The 19112-nt window shown below is 41.7% G+C and overlaps 2 protein-coding genes across 2 annotated transcripts in view; one reads left to right on the top strand and one right to left on the bottom strand.

The window, feature by feature from the left end:
• The window catches only part of CCN5 (cellular communication network factor 5), a 136468-nt gene that overhangs the window by 16517 nt on the left and 100839 nt on the right, over positions 1-19112 (top strand). The window lies entirely within an intron of this gene.
• The window catches only part of ADA (adenosine deaminase), a 43012-nt gene that overhangs the window by 10989 nt on the left and 12911 nt on the right, over positions 1-19112 (bottom strand). The window contains exons 3-5 of the mRNA XM_048497117.1: positions 17786-17908; positions 11043-11186; positions 7797-7912 (exon numbers count right to left, since the gene is read on the bottom strand). Coding sequence (XP_048353074.1) covers positions 7797-7912; positions 11043-11186; positions 17786-17908 — 383 coding nt within the window. The remainder of the gene's footprint in view (positions 1-7796; positions 7913-11042; positions 11187-17785; positions 17909-19112) is intronic.

The raw sequence follows: 19112 nt of genomic DNA, 5'->3' as shown, positions 1-19112 counted from the left end.
ACTTTGCCAGAATAGATGAACATAGTTATTCTGGAAGCTCCATTTCAAACTGGAGTTTGTTCACGAGTAGCATGAACCTAATTAGGCTCACCAATTCTTTCTGTCCTCTCTTCTCATGCACAGAGATTCAAAACGTTCTTACATCTTCCGTTATTGCATCTGGATTCCGGTGTCCTAACTGAATTTGTTTCTATCCTGTAACTGGGATTTTTATCTGAGATTTAAGATACTTTCATCCCCAACATGCCACACAAGAGAAGACTACCTGAACATACAAACCATCACATTTCTATCTGTTCATCTGATCTGCCTATATTTAGGAAAGCCATCGCAAATTTGCCTTCAAGCACCCTTTCTCCAGGATGAATTGTAATTCAGCAAAGATTGGAGACCACCAAGGAATACCAGCGTTGCAATGCAGAGGAAGGCAATGGCAAACCGCCTCTGGGTCACCATAAGTTGGCTGGGACATGACAGCATTTTACACACTGGATGTCTGAACATATTATTATTATTATTTAGATTTTGTAGACCGCCTCATCCCCAAAGGGCTCTAGGCGGTTTATAACACATAATATCTAACAACAGTTAAAACATAATTACAACTCTTAAAATCAATAGCAGCATACAGAAATTCCAAAACAGAGGCAGCTCAAATCCCATATAGGTGGCGCCTGGACCCAAGGCCGGGAGGGGCAGCAATGCCAAGAGATGGTACCAACATAAGGCATTGCTAAAGATGACAACATACAGCAGGGGCCTCCCCAGGAGGCAGCCAATCCGTGGCCAGCCTCTCCAAAAGCCTGGTGGAACAATGGGTTTTCCGGGCTGTGTGGCCGGGGTCTGGTGGATTTTGTTGGAAACAGACTTTTCTCTGTGATACACCTCTGAAGATGCCAGCCACAGATGCAGGTGAAACGTTAGGAACAAAATCCACCAGACCACGGCCACACAGCCCAGAAAACCCACCAGAACCAGTTGAATCCGGTCGTGAAAGCCTTCGACAATACCTGGAGGAACAGCTCAGTTTTACAGGTCCTGCGGAACTCACCAAGGTCCTGCAGGGCCCGAACAGCTGGTGGGAGAGCGTTCCACCAGGAAGGGGCCAGGGCTATAAAGACCCTGGCAGAGGCCAGCCGCATCATTGAAGGACTGGAGACTTCCAGCAGCTCCGCTGATGAAGAGCGCAGTGGCCTATTTGGGACATATGGGGTAAGACAGTCCCGCAAGTATGAGGGCCCCAAGCCGCGAAGGGCCTTAAAGGTTAATACCAACACCTTGAAGATGACCCGGAATAGTCAGAGACTGAGAAGCACAGTCTACCAAACTGCTCATGTATGTGCACGGTATCTCCTAGCCCAACAAAGACATTTGCTGGGAATTGTTGAAGAGACAATCAGGCCTATCATATGGATAACTGACCATATCTGTCCAAAGATGTTTCATCCTTTAAAACCCAATGACCTCGGCCCCACTCCTACAATTTCTCCTCCATGACTCACGTGCAACCGACTCCAGTATTACCTCAGATAACATTCCTCAGATCCAATTTTCTGTTTTGCAAGTCCTATCGGAATTGATACAACCGGCTTCAGTTTTTTACTTCAGCCCCCTGTGTACTGCAGTGATCGCTGAGCCTACTCATACAGGCCTTTGTGTAAGCTGGCAGCTGTGTTTCTCATAAGCTAAGACAACAGAAATCTGAAGCTGCCACAGGTTTGATGAATCATGCAAATAGGCCCTGACTGCCTGGCAAGGGACTCTTGACTTACAATGATGAGAGTCTGACAGGGTAAATGTTTTCTCAGTGAAGCTATAATAAATCAATTCCTGGCTAGTTCCAACTTGTTCTTCTCCAGTGGCTATTTTTAATTGGGCAAGCAGAGCTCCACCAACTTGTTTGCTTAATGAAGATTAATTCCAGAATATTCCTTAGTAACTAGCACAGAAGGGAGTAACCAAATTAAAATATAGTGTTGGAATACGGGTTTACTTCAGGGTGGAGCCTGAGGTTCTCCTGGAGTTAAAACTGATTTCCAAGCTACAGAGATCAGTTCCCTTGGGAGAAATGGCAGCTTTGGAAGGCAGACTCTGGGGTATCACATCCCTGCTAAGGTCCCTGAGCTGGACCTGTCCCAAAATTCCTTTGATTTTCCCAAGCTAGAGAGTTGGAACTTTGCTCCCAAGCCTCTGGCATCTTTATCGAAATAGTTCCTAAGACATATCCTTCACAAATTATATTTTTCATTCTTAAACCATTTTTAGCCTTATTACGATGCGAGACCAAATGCCCAATTTCTACTTCACTTGGGAGGGGGGATTCTAAAAACCCAATGTCATTATTGACTTACTTTTCTAAATAGCTTCAGAACTTCCCTGATAACATGCAGTTTCATTATCCTACCATTCCCTAGAGGTTCCTGGAAGCTAATTATTTAAGGGGAAGATTAAACGCAAACATCTAATTAAACTATACTATGTGAAAATGAAATTTCCTCTATGTTAGTTTAACCTAAATGACAACTCAGACAGGCAGGTACTACTGTGCTCTGCAGGCCATTCGAATTTGGGACATGGAAGACACAAGTGGGAATATTTTCTTGATACACCTGTAATACCAAACATTTCAACAACTCAAAAAGTGCATTGCAAAGGTCCACGCATCAGAATAAATGTGGTCCAACTGTTTTGTGTAGTGACCCTTAAACAGAGCTGCAATTGGCCAAGAAAACAACAACAAAAGAACCAGTATGTTTCTCCTATACCATATAGGTGTCAAACTCACGGCCCTCATGTTATGGACTACAGTTCCCATCGTCCCCTGCCAGCATCATGCTGGTAGGTTTCAGCAGCTAGAGAACAGCATCATCCCTTAACGCTCAAACATCAAGCTGCCATTAAAGGCATTGGGTAGAATTTGGTAAACTGGCAACTGAACACAGGCTCACCTTGCATGCTCTTTCCTACCCTGAAGAAGCTTATATCTGTCAGTCACTGGAAGAACAAGAGGATCTTTAACTTATTATCTAATCTGCAGCTGCAAAGGTTCTTTTAACCCTGAACTATTAACAAGAAAAAAAATAAAGGAGCAGTTATCTTCTAGAGCAATTTCTTTTCAGGTCACAGTTGATAACGGCAGCTAATCACACAAGAAAAATATTCCTCACAGGATATTATTGCCAAAGAAAAGTCTTAAGAAGGTTGCCTGCTTTCTGGCATTAAATCCCAACAGCTCAAGGGAGAGCAGGCCCACCATTTTGGGGTGGTATTTATTGAGCAGAGGTCAACATGCAATTGCTACTAGAGACCCATTGGCAGGGCCTGGGCTTATAAGAGTCGACTCCCTTAGAAAGACATTTTCAGGATAAATCCGTCATTGCTTCTAATACACACATTTCATCATGTTGTTCTACTGCTGACTGCAATAACACTGTTTTATTGTTTAATTTTACCTTGTAATGGCCTTTGGCTATCTACAAATAAATACTCATGCTCACTTATGGCTCAGTAATAAGCACAGCAACCTGAGGGATTAGCCCTCCAACATCCAGGGTTGTTGTGTCCACCCAAAAAGGCATAGGATGTGGCAAGGAGGGGCTGATGGTTAGAGTGCGAATCAAAAGAAATCGTCCATTGGACACTTACTGTGAAGGGACTTTCTCCTGGCAGGTGGCGGGCATCTCGTATGGGTCTCCTACGCAGCAGTGGCGTAGGAGGTTAAGAGCTCGTGTATCTAATCTGGAGGAACCGGGTTTGATTCTCCGCTCTGCCACCTGAGCTGTGGAGGCTTATCTGGGGAATTCAGATTAGCCTGTACACTCCCACACAGGCCAGCTGGATGACCTTGGGCTAGTCACAGCTTCTCGGAGCTCTCTCAGCCCCACCTACCTCACAGGGTGTTTGTTGTGAGGGGGGAAGGGCAAGGAGATTGTAAGCCCCTTTGAGTCTCCTACAGGAGAGGAAGGGGGATATAAATCCAAACTCTTCTTCTTCTTCTCTTCCTTCACTCTATTACTAGGAGCCAGGAACTAACAGTCAAATACTTCCTGTGCCGTCCTCCTCCCCTTTCTCTCCAGTAACGTACTGATCACGTAGTAGGGACAAACAACACTTAAGAGAAAAAACACTGCAAAACCCATGTTAACCTGACTATGTAACCCCTAGCCCAAGAACAAGAAACCTCATTTAACTGTTTGGCACCCGAACTGAAAATTTTTGGAAAACTGGTAAGTGGTGGGCTGAGATGAAAGTCCCTTCACGGTAAATGTCCAATAGACGATTCTCCTGCAGGTGGGGGGCATCTCCCATGGGACCTTTCAAAGCAGTGTCCCTCCTGTCCCTGTGTAGGATTCAGTTTTCCTTGACCAACTCCAGTATCCTGGTGCCAAACACTATCTGGGATGCTGCCCAGGAGTCCAGTCTGTAATGGCAGACGAAGGAGGATGTCGATGACCAAATAACGGCCCTGCATATGTCCTCCACTGGCACTTGTCTAAGTGCAGCATTAGTCGCTGCACACCTAATGTGCTGTAATACCTGTGTGTGCTGTAATACCTGAAGGGACTGATAGTCTGGTACTAGCATAAGCTTCCGCTATGCAGGATCTTAGGGCGCTACTTATTGCAGCCGCCGACATCTGTTGTCCCAGCCTAGGGTGAGATATATTAATGAATAGGCTGTTGGACGATCTGATTGTCTCTGTTCATTGTATGAACACTCGCAGTGATCTGCGAACGTCCAGCTTGTGCCATAGCCTCTCTCTCTCATTCCATGGTTTTGGATGGAAGGAGGGGAGGACTATTTCCTGCTGCAGGTGGAATGCCGAGCAGGCTTTGGGTTTAAAGGTTGGATCCATCCGCAAGATAACCCTATCTGGATGTATGACGCAGCAATCCTGTCTGATGGATAGTGCTCTGATTTCTGAAACCCTTCTTGCAGAGGTAACTGCCACCAGAAACAATAGTTTCATTCTTAACCAACGAAGGTATATAGAACAGATTGGTTCAAAAGATGACCTAGTGAGGGCGAACAACACCGTATGGAGGTTCCATGAAGGAAACCGGTGAATTTGGGGTGGTTGAGATTGGGAAACACCCTTCAAAAAACACAAAACGTCTGGGTGGCGAGTGACAGGGGAACCCCTGGCACCTAGGCCAAACTGTCGACAGTCCCGCCAGCTGCCTATGACGAGTGGCTGCTCTAAGTCCCCCTTTTACTCCCTCCTGAAGGAAGTTAAGGACGTTAACCAACCCAGGCTGTTCAGGATTGACCTCTTTACGCCTAGCCCACCTGATGAACACTTTCCAGGTGTAGTCGTAAATTCGAGTAGTTGACCTACGCCTGGAATCTAACAGAGTTTGGGCTGCCTCATCTGAATACCCTTTCCTTTTCAACCTCGACCTTTCAATAGCCAGGCGGTTAAATGGAGCTTGTCTGGGTCTGGATGCCAAATCGGACCCTGGATTAGCAGATCCGATCTGGCTGGTAACGAAACCGGGTCCCCCATTGCCATTTCTAAGATGGTGGAAAACCATGGCCTCCGGGGCCACCAAGGGGCGATCAGGATCATTAGTGCTTGCTTGTTGAAGAGCCTCCTCAGCAGTCTCGGAATGAGTGGGATGGGCAGAAAGGCATACAATGTGACTTTGGGCCAAGCTGCTACGCCGTCGGGCAGTAATACCGGGTCATGAAGAACTTGAGCTGGCTGTTGTCCGGGGTTGCAAATAGATCAATTTCTGGCATGGGGAATTTGGCAATGACTTGCTGGAACACTTCTGGAAGCAGTGACCACTCGGTGTTGGCTATGGTCTTCCGACTGAGCCAGTTGGCTGTGATGTTGAGATGGCCTTAATGTGTTCTGCTTGGATAGACAGCAGATTCTGTTCGGCCCAAGACATGATCCTGTCCGCTTCCTTGCATAGAAGCTGGGACCGAGATCCCCCCTGGTGATTGATGTATGCCAGGATTCTGCACTATGGCAGCTTCCTTGAAACTCAGCCGCATTCTATGCAGAGCTAGAGGAGCCAAAGGTTGCTCAAATGAATGTCCTTAGACACACTTGTCACTGCTGTACATGGGCCACTAAATGGCAGGCATTGATTTTTTGATTGGCACCCTGAAATCTGTAATGACTGCAAAAGTTTTTCTGCATGGGCAAAGTTCCATTCACACTATCTGTTATTTCACAGAACTCAAGAGACAGAAAATTCTCATTAGCAATTTATCATCAAGATAGAATACTGATGACCCTAGAAAAGGAAACCAAGGCTGTACTTCAGTGTGGCAGAAAGCAAAAGCAGAGATAAGATACTGTGTTAACAATTCACATACTCTTGTAGTGATTATTTATACATTAATCCAAGATATGTTTTAAAATACATTAAGCAGTCTTAATTGCAGAGTCTCATTTCCTCCAAACACCAAGGTCAACAAGCACTCAATACCATAGGTGTTTTTATTCTATGAAGGAGAACATTATTCCACAAGGTTTTAGAAGGTTCATTGCCACTGTCTTCTGATAAAACAAAAATCCCCACAATTAACATTATCAAGGAAACTATCATACCAATGCTAAACTGCAAATGAATCTCTGAAAACTAGAAGTGTACTTTAGTTTAAATACTTTTTATTAAAAGCTACACTTGCAGAAAATGTACATCCACTGGTGTTTCACTACTGTAGCTTACTAACATTCTTATTAACAGTGCACTTAATTAACTAGGAACTGTCTGCCAACTCTGATTATGTGGATGGAAAATTATGGATCTTATTTTTTATTAAAATGACTTATTTCCCTATGAAGTGTAATCAGTCAAAAATAGCTTAGCTTTTATATTTATAGATAAGTTGTAGTATGTATTTCCCCCAAAATACTGAAAAGATAGTTACAAATTATAGTTCAAGAGGTTGACTACAACAAAATATTTTTAAGCATCCTTCTGATCCCTTTGGAAATAACTCTGCGGCTACACATCTTAAATATTTTTTAAATTTGATGTCCTAAAAATAAGATTGTCAACTCCAAACTTAACTGTAACTTCTCACAGAACTGATTTTCCACAAAACAAATTTTTCGGGTTTGAATAACTTCTGTTTTTGTACTTGTATGTGTAGGATTAACTTTTGGGGATTTTTAAAGGAGCAATGCAGTTCAAGAAAGAACTGTGAAATACATGAACTTTTCCAATCACAATGTAATGTACTTTCAGTCAAGTCTATAGTAAAAGTGGCCACTTGGGGTTAGATGAGAAGTTAAACTTTCATAAATAGCAGCCGCTGGGGGGAGGGGTGTGTGTGTCTGGGATTGTATTGGTTGGCAAAAAGGATTCAGCCTCCTGCACACACCCTTTAAATAGAAATGGTTGATAGATTTCAGGAAGAAATGGTGGGGAACTGAAGGTAGAAGAAGGTGGAATTAGGTCAGGGGTGTCTAACATGTAGTCTGGGGGCCGGATCTATCCCCTTGAGAGGGTTTATTAGGCCTGTGAGCAAACTGAGGCAACCCCTCCCCTTGCTAGGCCAAACTGTGTGGGGTTGCCTTAGGAGGCTTGTGGGCTTGATAAGCCCTCTCAAGGTACCCCCCCCCCCCAGCAGGCTTACCAGTTCAGGCATCTCTCCAGTGCTGTTCTGAGGCCAGGCGAGGCAGCTGCGCTGCCGCCGCGCCCCCCCACCCCCCCGGCAAAGCCTGGCCCAGCCAAGTTCCATTTATGTCATATCTGGCCCTTGTAACAAATGAGTTCGACACCCCTGGTTTAGGTAAAGGGAAGCTGAGGCACAGGTGAGCCGTAATACATTACTTGGCATGTGGCGCATGCAGCATAGAATAGACCTGGCTTTGATGTTGAAAGCCTCCTCGCCAGCTTTTAATCCCTGATTAACAAGGTCAACCACTTCATCCGGAGTGAGGTCTCCCCTGCACAAAACAGACACAGAGACATCAGTTAGCACGTGGTCACTGCCTGACAATGACAGGAGAAGAAGGGGAAGATCACACCCCCGTGCTGGCTGAATCCCCAGGTCAGTTTTGGAGTTTATATTGCAGAACTGTTTACTAAACATTTCTCAGTGAGGCAGGCCAACATATTAAGCTACGATGGCAGAAGATAAATACACATGCGATACTGGGGAGGGTAGTGGTGGGAAGGGGTGGTGGTAGAGTGGCAGGGAAAAGCAGGGGCAGAGAGGCGTTTAGTGCCACTTCTCATGTCCGTTTCAAGAGGAAGTGTTCTAGATTGCTTCTCTCAAAAAGGAAGGTCAACACAGTTTTTGTAACATGCCATGTGTATTTTTGCCCAGAAATGAGAAGGGAGTATGCATCTGAACATGTGGTGATCACTTTGCAGAGCACCTCATCCAGCACCTATTTACACATAAACAGTCACAAAAGAATTTACCGTGTTTCCCCGAATATAAGACAGTGTCTTATATTAATTTTTGCTCCCAAAGATGTGCTCTGTCTTATTTTCAGGGGATGTCTTATATTTCTCTATTCTGTTCGTCAGGCATGCTTCCAAACAAAAACTTTGCTACGTCTTACTTTTGGGGGATGCCTTATATTTCGCACTTCAGCAAAACCTCTACTACGTCTTATTTTCCGGAGATGTCTTATATTCGGGGAAACAGGGTATCTGGCTTTCAGGGTGCAGTCAAACTTGTTTTTTCCCAAATATTCCATCAGCACCATCAGCATAACAGAAAAAGACCCTAATTTCAACCTATCCCGTTTAAATAAAATAAAACTCTTATTGCCAATATCTAAATGAAGAGCACTGCTCTATTTCTGCTGCAAAAAGGATAAATCTATAGATTCTTCCAAAGATGACTCTCGCCTTGCAAAGTAGAGTGGCTTGCCTTATTAACAGTATGTTCGAATGGCTATACTAGAATAGATTGCCCCTTGGCTTCCATAAGGAAACAGATTTTTTCCAGCTGGTGAAGAGTGCTCTTCCCTATCTCTCAGCCCTACCTCAACTCATTAACATTCACAGCTTCAGGCTATCCAGGCTTCCTTCCTGTCATTGTCTCTAATTCCTAAAGCCGTTTCTTACAACTTGTTTTAAATTAGAACAGTATCATCAAACAAAGCTCTGATTTCTTCTAAACAAATCAGGAGTTGTAAAGATCCTGTGAAGGTTACTCTCAACACACTAACTACAACAGCCAAATCTGCTATTGGCTTTTTCTTCCCAGGGGAGGGAAGAGGGACGAAAACTCTGTTTTTTCTCTAGAAAGAAATACCGCCAAGAAAAAAAAAACCTCCCTTCCAGCTACTTTAAACAGACAAGATGGATGAAGTGCTCAAGGCTGGAGGTCCTATTAATAGGGTAATGCATGAAATTATTTTCAAAGAATGGGCTACAGCATGGATGGAGGAAAGAAACAGGAGAGATATTTCATATTGGGATATAGGTTTGTTGATTTAAAGATACAGAGTACCAAGTCTACATCTGTCAATAGAAAAAATGCATTTTATATTCCACTGCAGGTACAAGGATTTTTTTTAAACAGAGAAGAAGCATGAGCCTCAATAATTCAAACTCTTCAAATTAGCAAAAATTTATGCCAGCAGTTATAGGAACATCACAAATGCCTTTTTTAACCTGACATTTTCGAACCAACAGCCAAAAGTTAAGTACTAGAGGTAAGTTGTCCCCTCCCACTGGTATCAGCACTTAACTGTAGCAGTATTTCAGCTCACCTAATACAGAAATTTATCAACATTCCCCAGTCAGCAACAAACAAACAAATCAGGTTTGCCATAATTTTGCTGTCTCCCAAGTTGGGTTCATGTTTGCCTTGTTAATTTCTGTTTTTACTTTACATTTTAATGGTAAATTGTTTTCTGAATGGAAATATTACTCTTAAGGATTTTAGCTGGATTTGACCCCAAGCTTTCTGCCTTTTCCCAATTGTATAACATTTATTTTCTGCACTAAGAACATCAAGAACCATGCTTTGATAAGTTCCCAAATATATTGTAATCATTTGGAATTAAATACTCCATTATAAATTTCACTCAAAATGTTTCCCCAAAATTTCTCAACTGAACACATACTGAACACATCCAGAACTTATGCTTAACATGTGCTTGAAATCTGATTTTTGTGCAGATGCTTTCAGCATACATATTGTCAATATGAAATATCCAATTAAATTTTTGAAGAGCTAATACCAGGGATATTGTTTTATACATATTCTCTTTCATCCTGACGTTTAAAGCAGAAGCAATACAAAAATCACCTGCCAATCGTTCTCAGATATGTTCTTGCACTACGTTTTGTCATTTGGGAGTTTAGATGCCTATTCAAAGAGAGATGATTGTGAGTCCACAGTGGGCTCACAAGTCAAAGCTACCTAGATCTGTCCTCACCTTTAAAGGCAATGAAGGAAGCTTTGACTTTTGAAAGCTTATACCTCCTAAATCTTGTTGGTCTCCAAGGTGTTACTGAACTTGAATCCAACTGTTCTTCTGCAGTCTGAGACAGCTACCCTCTGAAACCACTTTTAACAACTAATATATGGTGCTTTCACACTAAGCATAATTAACATTAATTAAAATATCTTACTGACTTAATTTTTGTCTTGCTAATATCTATTATTGCTTTACATGTTAATAGCAAATTGCTTCATGAGTACAAATATATAACTATTTTAAAAGATTTAAGCCAGATTTTGCTCCTATTTTTTTCCTTTACATTCTCTGGGAACAATGTAGTAGAGAAAGAGACAGAGATGCTCGTTAGGACTTCAGCACTAAACAGGAAGAACGAGAAGTATATGGCAAGTGTCCTTTAAAGAAGGGGGAACTTCTTTCCTGTTCAGATAGCAAGAAGCTGACCCTGACGCCTGCAAAATCAGTGTTGATTCTAGAATGATTCTGGGCATGAAATAATACCAGGCATGCAGTTGTGACCCTTAATCACAAAACTGCATACCCACAAACAATTTTCCTCACCCACAGTCAATAGTATTTAAACAACATTTGCCCTTCTCAGGAAAACATTTTTGTAATGCATCTCTAACACATTTAAAGAGGTACTCACTGTTCCTGGCCCCAAGGGAGAGGGTGCACTTTGCAGTTGGCAAGAAAGTGAGGGCTGTATCTGACCTCGACATAGATGACTTGCTCCTTGGCTTTCATTTCCACAAACTCATAAGCTATTCTTTTCACAGCATCGCGGTCTCCCCTGCGAATGTAAAAAGTCAGGCTATTTTAAAAGCCAAATCTAGAGTCAAACCACCACCAAAGCATTAGTCAAGATATGCACTGTGACGTGAATGTGAAATTATTTATGTTAAATATTTATATCCCACCTTTTCACAATGCCCAAGATGGTTTCACAGCAGACTGTAAATCCAACCCTCACTGGCACGCTGCTGAAATACCCTGAGAATTTGCAACTCTGATACGGATACAGCTAAACAACATTTGGTCCTTTTAATATTCTGGTTTTCAAAAAAGAGCTTCAGGAAGTTCGCGATAATTTAAAGCCATTTAAAAACTCAAATGCAGTCAAATGCAGTTCGAGATCCAAAATGGGATGTAACTACTAAGCTATGCTTGCCATAAACAATGTGGGGAACACATGATCCTTATTTAAAATTCAGTTGCGCAGACCACTGATTAATGGGACCATTAAGTAGTCAATTAGCTGCAGCATGGAATTTTTTAAACTTCTTTTGGTGTTAAATCACCCAGACAGGTTTGCAGATAGGGCTTGGGGGAAAGTGAACTTCAGTACTAGCTTAAGCAGTTACACTCTTAAACCCCAGTGGTTTTAAGAAGGGTGTAACTCTGTTTGTCTCTTTTCAGCATTTCACAAATTCACACAGCAAAACAGGATTTCCTTGATTGTGCCAGGCACAACTCCTTGGAGAATGTAGTATAAACACACATTAAGTGAATAAATATGGGGCCTGCATCAGTTCTGTTTTGGAACCAGCAATGTCTGTACTTGCCAGTGGTCCCTTATGATTCATTGCAAACTATTATTATTGCAGTTATTCATGTGTACCTAAATTTGAAAGGTGTCCAAAAGTAAGTATTCAGTTCTAGGACTTCATAATCAGGACTTCATAAATACTAGCTACAAGCCAAGTCCAAACAGGTTGCTGACAGGCTAAAAAAATGTATGAATCCCAGAAGAAACATGCTGGATTACCTGCCCAGTTTTGAAACTAACTGCTAAAACTCATCAAGATGAGTCACAAACATGAATAGCTATACAGGTATGTAGGAGTAGACCCTTATATCAGCATTTGGGGTTATTTACTTGAAGGGAAAAGAAAACTGGGGAGAAAAACATTATAGAAATTTATGTATGATTTAAAGTCAACTTTTTCTCCCTCCCCAACATCATCAGAATTTTAAATCACGAATGAAACTGACAGACAGTAGATTTCAGATGGACAAAAAAAAGTATGTCTTCATATAACACAGCCTGTATAATGTAGTGGCCTGGAGTGTTAGACTAGGATCATGGAGACCCAGATTCAAATCTTCACTCTGGGTTGCTGAGAGGATAGAATGGAGTGTTAGCGCAGCGATATAAACGCACTGGAAGTTCCCCCGCCGGCTTGCCCAGGAGAAAAGAATCGAACAGCACAAGTTGCTCTTTTCCAAAGAAAGGCTTTATCTTAGTGCAGAAGAAATATTTACAGTGCAGTTTGGTCACTATCCAATCAGCTTGTGGGAGAAATTGCTGACTAGCACATTTTCCTTTGACAACTGCTGATCTAGATCTGAATATGTCAGTGCCCATTTCATTTAGCTCAACATGGAGGGGAGGAGAACAATATAAGCAGCATTAGCTCCCAGTCAGGAGAGAAAGGCAGGGCATAAATGAAATAAAATAATTGGCAATAGAAATCACTGCCTCAGGATGCAATGGTGGTTTTCATGAGGGCCTAGACAGATTCATGGAGGATGGGCCTATCTCTAGTTATCAACCATGATGGCGAAACAGAACCAAAACAAAGAACAGTGAAAGAATTTGCACACTGCTTTGTCAGAGGCCCTAGGATAACTGTCTCCAAAAATCTGAAAGACAATTTGGACATCTGGAAGTATAATCATCTTTCAGAATTTTGGATACATCATATTTCCAGATTCTCTGATAAAGCAACATGTGACATTTGTAGGGGTTGTCACGATAAATGAACAACTTTCTTTCCCAGTATTTTTTTTTTTGCTCTTTGGTTGGCAATTGATGTGGCTCTCTTTTTCAATTAATCAGAACCTCCATGTTCAAAGGAAGTTCACCCCTAAATACCAGGTGCTGAGGGGCAACATGGAGCAAAGCTATTGCCTTCAAGCAATCTTTGTGTCAACACCAGGTAAGATTCTCTAATTAACAGGTTGTTGGAGGCGATGGACCTTTGGTTTGACCTAGCAGAGCTATTCCTATGTTCCATCATAACATTCTGTCCAAAGCGGCTCTACAGATCACCCTTCCTTTCCAATCCTATGAATTGCTAGATTTCATGAAGACAACATTAAACCCCTGCACCTTTTCCCATGAATAAAACAAGAGGCTGCTCTGAAGTTTATAGTAGGTTTTGCCAGATCCAATAGTAATGCAGCACAGACTATGCACTGAAGTTTTTGCCAGCACTCTAAAGAACATTTCACTTGAAGGGAAGGCTGCAGGAACAAATGCAGTCACAGCAGGATATACTTATTGACTCACATGTGTATGAAACTATTTGAACATTGAAGAGTTGACAGCTCCTATATGAACCTGCTGATTTTCTGAAATTACCTTCAGAGGTGTTTTTCCTCTTAGAACCCCTACTTTCAGACATCTTATGAGTGGTGGCCTCCAAGAGATGCCTGCTGTCAACATTAGTGACTTTTAGGTACCAGGTGGAAAAATCATCCATTGAAGAAGTAAAAAACTGTATCAACATTGCTACTTTAGCTATGATTTGTTTTAGGATTTGCTGCTACTGCTGTTTTGATACCTCAAACTCAATGTCAATCTGAAAGATTAAGGCAAAGTGTGGACATATAAAGCTTAATTTCCAGTAAGCAAATTACATCAAGTTTATTGCTTACATAATATTATTTAAGGCATCCGATTTCTTATGATTTCTCTGCATTCTGGGTGAATATGTAAATGACCTACCTCTCCATTTAAACTGAAGGGTTTCTCATTCTAGAATTTTATTCTATGTTCTGCGTCTTGGGTTATTTGCGCCCTTTCACTGTTTGCTGGTTTGAAACTTTTGAAATTGAAAGGCAGGGTATTTATTTATTTAATTAATTTGACTTACCCCCTTTCTTGGCAAAGCTGGGCTCAGGGTGGCTTCCATTATAATAAATCACAATGTATTAATACAATATGGGATTAAAACATATAATTTAAAACCAATTATCCAGTTTAAATGTACAAGATGATCTGCTTCCAAAAAAATTCCTCAATGGTGAGGATGGTCTAAGACAGGGGTCAGGAACCTGCGGCTCTCCAGATGTTCATGGGTAAACAGGGAGAGGCGGACCCACAGATACAATGGTATCAGACCATTTAAGGCTTTATATCTAAGTACCAAAACCTTGAAACAATATTCTATCTGGAGTCAGTGCAGCTGACAGAGCACAGATTGTATATGCCCTCTATATGGGATCCCTGTAAGGATTCACACTGCTGTATTCTGGACCAGTTACCATTTCCAGAGCAACCTCAAGAGTAGCCCTGCATAACTGAAACAGATAAACTTGAAATACTCCATATATATGCCAAACGTTACCTTATGCTATTTCCCACACTGTTCTGTACTTGCTTCTTCATACACCTTCCTGCTTGTAGTCATGAAGTCAAAGATGTTCTTTGTCCTCCTCCATTCTGGAAATGCTTTTTTTGAGGAGGGGTGGGGGTGGGGTAAACATTTAATACCTTGATTGAAGGATATTTTTGTTTACTTTTATAAAGGAGAAAAATGTTCAAGCACTAAGGCCCAGGCTGTGTATTAAAAGGCTAAAATAAAGCAGACAGTACACCTCAAGCAGGGTACATGGGAGGGCAACAGATTCCTCAACTAGCATACAATAAGCTGACTGGACTACAAAAAAAGGAAGTTAGGCTTGAGCTACAGGAAGAAAAAGGGCAGCGAGTCCCAGTTTCAAGGTACATTTGTGCAGAGCCAGCAAGAATATAAATAACCTCTGGCCCACTCAAATATCTTTGCTTAATAATAAGTAACACTTTATTGTACTAACATGATTAATTCTTTTAGATATACTGGCAAGTGTCCCACAACTCTGCTCAGCAAACGTTGAAGCCTTCCTCCAGCTCAAATGGTTCTTAATGTGGCAGAAGAGCCAGCTAAGGAAGAAGAAAAATTAGAGGTAGGTTTCAAACGTTGCTGACTTGAGTGGTGGAATGCATGCCCGTATTATACATGCAGCAGCATATGGAACTGTCTTGAGATGCCACAGAAGCCCAACCACTGGAGATGGCAGTGGCTGAGTCACCCTGCTGTGTAATGTAGAATAGACCAAAAGGCTATTAATCCAAAGTATTGGAATTCTATGGTCCAGAAGGGTTTTTCAAGCAAAACTCTATTAGGACCTTTTCACCAGCCCCAGAACAGGAAGCTTTGATACTCATCAAAAGATCTGTGCGTGAAGGTCTTTGCCATCCTGGAAATCAATACGTAATGGAGAATGCACATTGTGCTGATCTCAACAAATCCTGTTCCTTATGACAACAATTCTAGAACAGCCCACACAATGGTGTTGTCCGCACAAGTTGTTCACATTGTATTTGGCCCCTAAAGGCTTTCTTTCTTTCTTTCTTTTTTTTAATTCCATGTGTTTTTTTCTTCCATTTGGTTCTGGAAATATTTTCCCTTCATTTTTCCTCCACTGTTTCCCAAAGCACTTATACCACAGTTTTTTTAAAGAAAAAAATCCATTTCTGAGCCAGCTTCCCTTAACCATGTGATCATGTTGAAAAGGTCTACATTTCTCCACCAAGCACCTGGCCCTTCTCCATGTCCCTGTGAAGTCACCCAACATCCCCTTCAGCCATTCTCTCCTCCTCCTCCATTTTTGAAAGGATTCTAAACATTTTTTCTCTTTTTCATATCAAACTAGTGATGTAACATAGAGGCAGAGATACAAACTAGCATAGTTGACTGGATCTGCTTTGTCAATTTCATATTGAACTGCCAATATAACTTTAGGGCAAAGAGCGATTTTGAAGCTGGGAGTGATTGAAAAGAGTACTAGGATGACAAAACATAGCATTCTGACAAGAATAAAAGGACATGAAAGGCACTGCCAACTAAATCAACCTGACAAATTATTCATAGCTGAACATGCTGTAACCCAAGCTAGGCAAAGATATTATTTGATGACACAGAAAATCTTGAAAACTCCTACAGCTACTATGTCAGACTACACAGGAAAGTCACTGAAATCCACAAACACTGAGACAGTTTCAACAAGAAGGAACAGTCTGAAAATCAACAAAATCTGGCTACCGGTACTAAAAATGCCAACACAAAAACCAGACTTGTCAAACACCATTCAACAATCCACCACATGCCACAAACTCCATCCCTCCCTTCTCCCCTGCACTGACTCAATATATATATTGAGTCAGTGCAGCCTCATCCCCCTCCTTGGACATGGACAAAGCAAATACCCAACTACACACTGTTTCATGGAAAGAAACACATCTTACCATGCACACCTCTGAAGATGTCAGTCATAGATTCAGGTGAAACATTAAGAGATAAAACTACCGGACCATGGCCACACAGCCCAGAAAACCCACAACAACCAATAACAGTAATAACGTTAGAGGGTTCAAAATGCTTCATTCATATTATTTCACAATTCCTTACTATGACAAAAACAGTCCCTATTCTAGAACCAGGTATCTTAAGGGATATTTGCTCCTATATGAACCCACCCAGAGAAGGGGCCTTTCCTGCGTCAGTAGCCTGATTATGCATTTCTCTCCCAGTCTACTTCAGCAGGGATCCACCTGATGCTATTCTAGGCGCCCCATTGCTTTTAGAAAAGCCGCAACAGGCAGATGATTCTGGCCGTGAAAGCCTTCAACAATGTATAGTACCAGGAGTAATCACTGCATGCAATCAGAACTACTGCTGCAACTATAATGTATTACTGCAGATCAAATTTGGTTGAAAAATGTGGTGGGGGTGGGCTATGTGTATTCTTCACGTAATGGAATCTGCTCCAGGAGTTGTTTTGGTTCCATTCTGAGTTCTCAACAGTAGAAATGGAAGTAGAGATGTTTTTGAGTTGCAGCTTCAAAATGTAGCTGCACAGTAATACTAGAGTGCCTCCCCAAAGGAAAAAAAGAGGAGAGCTGTTCTTCTGTATCATGTATGATATCCCTCTACCGTCAGAAATATTTTCAGCAGAAGGATGCAGCATGAATGTTTTCACAGAAAACATTTCCAAGACGCAAAATATGACCACTGGGAAAATTTATGGTAAGCTGTACCTGTGGAAAAGCCTATGTTTTGAAAGGGTAGCTTTCACATGCCCTTAGAAACTGTTTCATTCATTTTGCCTTAGGCGAAGAGTCACCAAGCACTAGCAAGTCACACAAATTGGGCATAAATTACTCCTGTTTACAAGTTGAAGCTTCCATTTTAGTGTTCAGAGCTTTGAAAGGCAAGCCTAAGTGTGTTTCATTGTTTAATAGGATCAATCAAATCAGGGCAAAGCAAAACAAGCTCCAGATCACATCCCGATGATGGTAACATCAATCCACAGCATAGATAAGAGACTGAGGACAGTACTTACGCAATTGTTGGCATGTAGTGGGAAAACTTTGTTAGGAACTCTGTAAGACTGAGTGGCTCTTTGTAGCTAATGTGCTTTAGGAGGCCTTCTGGAGTATCTGCAGGGAGACAAATTTTTCTTTTCCTAGGAGGTAAACAACAACATATATGTTGTGTGTGTGTGTGTGCATAACATGCCATCAAATTGCAGTCAATTTCAGCAACCCCACCAAGAGGCTTTCAAGGCAAGTGAGATGCAGATGTGATTTTACCATTGCCTTCCTCTACATCATCTACTGAAGGCTTACTTAGATTCATTCTGAACTGTTATCACATAGTCAGAAAGCCCTGTATATTTGACATGTTGCAAGTTCATCATTATTTGGGTCCAAATTCCTTTTCTCTTATGTACAAATATGATCTACAATGATTAATTTGATTAATTCAAAGAATCCTGCAAATCAAACCAGTGAATTCAGGGCAGCCTCTCCAACTGCTTTCTATAACCCCGTACAGTTGCCTCCTTTTTAAAAGTGATCCAGAAATCATTAAAAAAATTCATTTGCAATTGAAGTGGCGGTGGGGGAGCAACAGACAGAAATAATTGTTTATGGTTTGGTTCATGGTTGATTAGGTTTGTGTACTGCTCTTCGCCATACAGGCTTATCTGGGGAACTGGGTTTGATTCCCCGCTTTGCCACTTGAGCTGTGGAGGCTTATCTGGTGAATCAGATTAGCTTGTGCACTCCCACACATGCCAGCTGTGACCTTGGACCTACCTCACAGGGTGTTTGTTGTGAGGGGGGAAGGGCAAGGAGATTGCAAGCCCCTTTGAGTCTCCTACAGGAGAGAAAGGGGGGATATAAATCCAGACTCTTCTTCTTCTTCTTAGTGTGGTTTCCAACATTTCCAAGTTTAAACAGCATGAACTTACAATCTAACTTTACAATTAAAAACTCATAACAATTAAAATCACTAGCAATTAAAACTTACCACAGTCATTACTTCTGCATAGATGGCACTCAATTCTTTAACCCCACTGAGGGGAGGATGAAGGGAAAAGGAAATGGGAAAAGGAAGGAAGAAAAAGGGAAGCTGGGAGAAGGGGAAATCGAGTTGGACAACTACAGCTGCCTCAACTGTATGCCTGGTAGAACTATTACCCAAAATGGTGGGAGTATTTCCCTTTTAGAGTGGGGAATTAGTGAGAGTAGACTTTTGACTTGGCAAAAGGTTGGGCAAGCTCAAGATCTTTGTGGTCTATGTATACTAAGGTCAACTTTTGCAAGAAATCAGCAGGAGAGGTAAAGTTTAACAAAAATAATAAAAATACAGATACACAAAGAGTG

Source organism: Sphaerodactylus townsendi, linkage group LG05 (assembly GCF_021028975.2).
Source record: "Sphaerodactylus townsendi isolate TG3544 linkage group LG05, MPM_Stown_v2.3, whole genome shotgun sequence".
Lineage (NCBI taxonomy): Eukaryota > Metazoa > Chordata > Lepidosauria > Squamata > Sphaerodactylidae > Sphaerodactylus > Sphaerodactylus townsendi.
The sequence above is the reverse complement of the archived record's forward strand: the minus strand, read 5'-3'. Positions and strand labels throughout refer to the sequence as shown.